Consider the following 4,044-nt stretch of genomic DNA (forward strand, 5'->3'; position numbering starts at 1 on the left):
AGAAGAAGAAGAAGAAGAAGAAGAAGAAGAAGAAGAAGAAGAAGAAGAAGAAGAAGAAGAAGAAGCAACAACAACAACAACAACAACAACATATGTAAGTCTTCGATTGAATTCATATTTTTCTGCTTTCTGACAAGATACATGTCTTGTTGCATCATACATTATGTGGGGCTGTTTCACAGGTTATTAGCTGGGAAAGATGCAAAAGAGAATCAGGTCCAAGATATGTGCAAGGCAGATGAATATTCACCAGAGTTCAGGAGGAATTCAGTTCTGAGGTCTCTTGTGTGACAGCTGCCAAGTTACTCCAAGAGGCAGCTGTTTTATCAGCATATGATAAACCATTTGTGTGAAGAGAAGGGTTGCATGGGCGGCCTGCACCCGCTCCTTTCCCCAACGGATAGGGGCCTCAGCTGCCACAGTGGCAGCCCTGAGGCCCCGATCCGCTGTTTTCCAGGCTGCTTCCCCGCGGCCTGGAAAGGGGTGTCCTTGGGGCTTCATGCCCCAAGGACACCCTGACAGCAGCGGGGAAAAGGAGAATGGGGCCACTTGGCCACTTTCTCCTTTGTGTCACTGGCGCAGCTGTGTAAAGGCTGCCCCAGTGACACAAACAAAGGAAGGTGCTCTGTTTCGGAGCTCCTTCTGGTGCCACTGAAAGGGCGCCAAGACGTCACGGCCGCGCCACCCCATTTGGAGGTGGCGCAGCTGTGATGTCGTAATGGCGACGCCCATGTAGAAAGGGTGTCGCCATTACAACGTACTAGGGTTGCGGGGCATCTGGAAAGAACACCTCAAGGCAACCCTAGTACGTGTGCAGGCCAGCGCCAGTCTGTACAGCGCCATAGTTGGGTGGGTTCTTTAACAGAGTGACTTGCTCTATGTGAACAATTGATTGTGTGAAAAAAAGTTATGGGAATGTTTTAAAGTGTCCTTCATGTATATAGAGGTCCTAAGAGGTTGGAAGGCAAGGCATTAGATCCCAGAAAACCTTGGAGGGCCACACACCACTGTAAAAAACAAACAAAAAAAATGCCCTATGGAGTCATAAGAACATTTTTGCTATTTTTTAAGCCTCCCCAGGCTGTTTTAGGTCCAGGAGAAGCTCTTTTTTTACAACTGGACATGAGGAGGAGTTAGTTCCTGTTCACCTCCTGTTGGTGATAAAGACTTCTCCTGGACCTAAATTGGTCCAAAGGGGGGGGAAACATGGTTAAAATGTCCCCATGCTCCCTAAAGGGCATTTGAATGTAAAAAAAAACAACAAAAAACTAGACCCTCTAAAGGCCAAGGAGGTATATGCAGCTCAGGGTCCATACTTCGACCATCACTGTCCTGAAGGAAAGGTTCACTGAGAAGAGACAGCAAGGAGAGATACAAGTCCAAAAGCAAACTGATCTTGGCAGGGAGATAACAGCAAGAGCTGCAGAAAGGCTGAAAACATATTGGTTCCTGGGTATGTGATTTCAAATATAGGAGCAGAGGTCAGGGAATTAGTGACATGGAGCAGTTAATAATATTTGTTTGATTTCTGCTCTCCTTTCAATACATAAGGATATGTAAGGTTGCTCACCCAAAATGTTAAAATACAATTCAACTGGTGCTGTTTCCACCGCCCAGGAATAGCACCTCCTAATATCCACTACTGCTACAATGTCATTATCATTGTAACTACAGTAGGCCCTTGGTATTCACTAGATTTCAGCACCCCCCCCCCCCCCGCCATGGGAAGTAAAATATGTGGATACTCAAGTCCTATTATATACAATGGAGTACAGTAGTTAAATGGTGTCCTTGCTATAAAATGGCATAATCAAAGTTTGCTTTCTGGAATTTAAAAAAATTAATAAATTTGAAGGAATGGATGCTTTACTCTGAGGATGCTGATTCCATGATTGTGGAGGGCAAACTGTACAGTGTTGTAGAAATATTTTTAAGCCTATGGCTCTGAATCCAAGATTCCCCCTCACTTTTATATTCCAAATAACACATTAAATTTGCTGCAGAACTGGTGTTGAAAACTTCTAATGCCTGTTTACTGATTCCCCACCCTTTTGCTATGATTTGAAAGTTTTTTTTTTCCCAAATGGATTGGATCCACCATTTTGTGAGGTTTCCATTATTACCATTTTTCATAGACACAGTGATCGTTACAGGATAATAATCAAATTCATGTTTACACACACTATGAGATACAGAAATAGGAGATACACTATGAGATACAGTAGTAGGAAATAGCGTTCTCAGATCCCAGGCCTTTGGTTAACTCAGTTCAGAAAAAGTCACACTGATACAACACAAATGGCAAAATATATGCTAGGAGTAAAATACTTGTGCATCAAAGAATCATAGGACAAACACCAAAAATTGTTCACTTTTAGCATACCTTCAAAAGTTGAGAAACAGAAACATGGTGAATCAGGCAGGTACTGAAATTTGATTTAACTACAGAAAATCCTTGCATAAGCACAAACACAGTAGTGCATGTTAAATCTGAACTGGCTTTAAAGCCCTGAAAACTGAAACCAGAATTGCACTCAAAGGTTTGCTCATGTCTGGTGCTACTTTGGATTTTTATCTTTAAGGCCCTTGATCCCATATCACTAAATTTATACTTTATCTTGTGTCATGGTCATGGGCAAGGTGGGGAGGAGATATTAGACCCCAACACTCTACTGAGTATGTGAAGACAGTGATAAAGTTCACAAGACTATGGCCTAAAATCTTCTTGGGAAAAAAATCCCAAAAACGCTTAAAGCAACAAAACTTTTCTTCTTTATGCACATCTTAGGAAATCCAACAATGACAAAGATTCCAGTTGTTCCTGTGCACCTGCTTCTATGAACCAACATGTTGTTTACAATCTCAACTTTTTGATTCCAATAATACTCACTTGTGGGTGGAACAAGAATCCTGGAGATGGTCTCAAATACTTTTCTTTCAAAGCTTCAAGTGGGTCAGATAACTTTCTTTTCTCTACTCTGTAAATGTTAAAATGAGAATTTTCTCGTGACGGTTCAGTCACACAAATGTATATTTGGTGATTTGAGTTTAAAAAAAAAAGAGCATACAAAATTATTTAGTTACAGTGATGAAAGACAAGGAGCTGCAATTCTCTCTCAGGAGAATACCACACTGCGTTCTCAGAACGTTCTGAGGACGTGATGAGAACGGAACACATTTAAGAATACCGCACGTATGTGTTCCAATCGGGTTCTCAGAACGTTCTAAATGTGTTCTACATGTGTTCCAGGAGGGGACGGATTAAATGTGTTCCCAGCGAGCTGTAACGTGATGAGAACGTTCCAACAGAGGTCTGTGTGGTATTCTTATCTGTTCTCAAATCCGTTCTCTCATTCCTCCGTCTCCTGACTGGCTGAAAGAATGACAGGCAGGGAGGCAGGCAGGCGAGCGACTGCAGTGAGGGAAGGTGTGTGTGTGGGGGGGGGGAGAAGGAGGGAGGGAAGGGAGGAAAGTTGGGACAAGGGAGAGAAAGAGAGAGGGAAAGAGGGGACCAGGGCAGAGAGCAAGAGGGAGAGGGTCTGGCTGCTTCTGCAGGTGCCTCTGGTGTCATGTCCAGCAGGGCTCCTGTGCTGGCAGCCTGCAGGAGGCAAGGATGGCAGGGATGCCCAGGACCTTCTCCTCCTTCCCTCCAGGAAGGAACCCATAAAAGCTCATCTTTTTGGAGCACCACACAAAAGCAAGCAAACAACTCCCAGAATTCCATAGCAAAGAGCCAGACAAGAATTAAAGCGGGGAGGGAAGCTCACAACCTGAAGGCACACATTACATGCACACACACACAGGAGGCAAAAGGGTGACAAGCTGCCAAAAAGGGGAATTGGGATGACAGCAGAGGACTCTTCTTTTCTAACCAGTTTAAAGAGGTGCTATGGCTGCCGGGGCTCTGCCCTTGGCCCAGTCCCCTCCCTGGCAACTTGCTTTCCTTCGGCTTGAAGGGACCTCCATGGAGCTCCTCCTTCCCTCAAGGAAGAGGGGACCAGGGCAGAGAGCAAGAGGGAGAGGGTCTGGCTGCTTCTGCGGGGG

At 44.5% G+C, this 4,044-nt stretch overlaps 1 protein-coding gene across 11 annotated transcripts in view; it reads right to left on the minus strand.

Annotated features, from left to right (window-relative positions):
* The window catches only part of MECOM (MDS1 and EVI1 complex locus), a 406,876-nt gene that overhangs the window by 44,998 nt on the left and 357,834 nt on the right, over window positions 1–4,044 (minus strand). For all 11 annotated transcript variants that reach the window (XM_042458927.1, XM_042458918.1, XM_042458922.1 and 8 more), the window contains one exon: window positions 2,891–2,978. In XM_042458927.1, coding sequence (XP_042314861.1) covers window positions 2,891–2,978 — 88 coding nt within the window. The remainder of the gene's footprint in view (window positions 1–2,890; window positions 2,979–4,044) is intronic.

The sequence above is a fragment of the Sceloporus undulatus genome, chromosome 3 (genome assembly GCF_019175285.1).
Source record: "Sceloporus undulatus isolate JIND9_A2432 ecotype Alabama chromosome 3, SceUnd_v1.1, whole genome shotgun sequence".
Taxonomy (NCBI): domain Eukaryota; kingdom Metazoa; phylum Chordata; class Lepidosauria; order Squamata; family Phrynosomatidae; genus Sceloporus; species Sceloporus undulatus.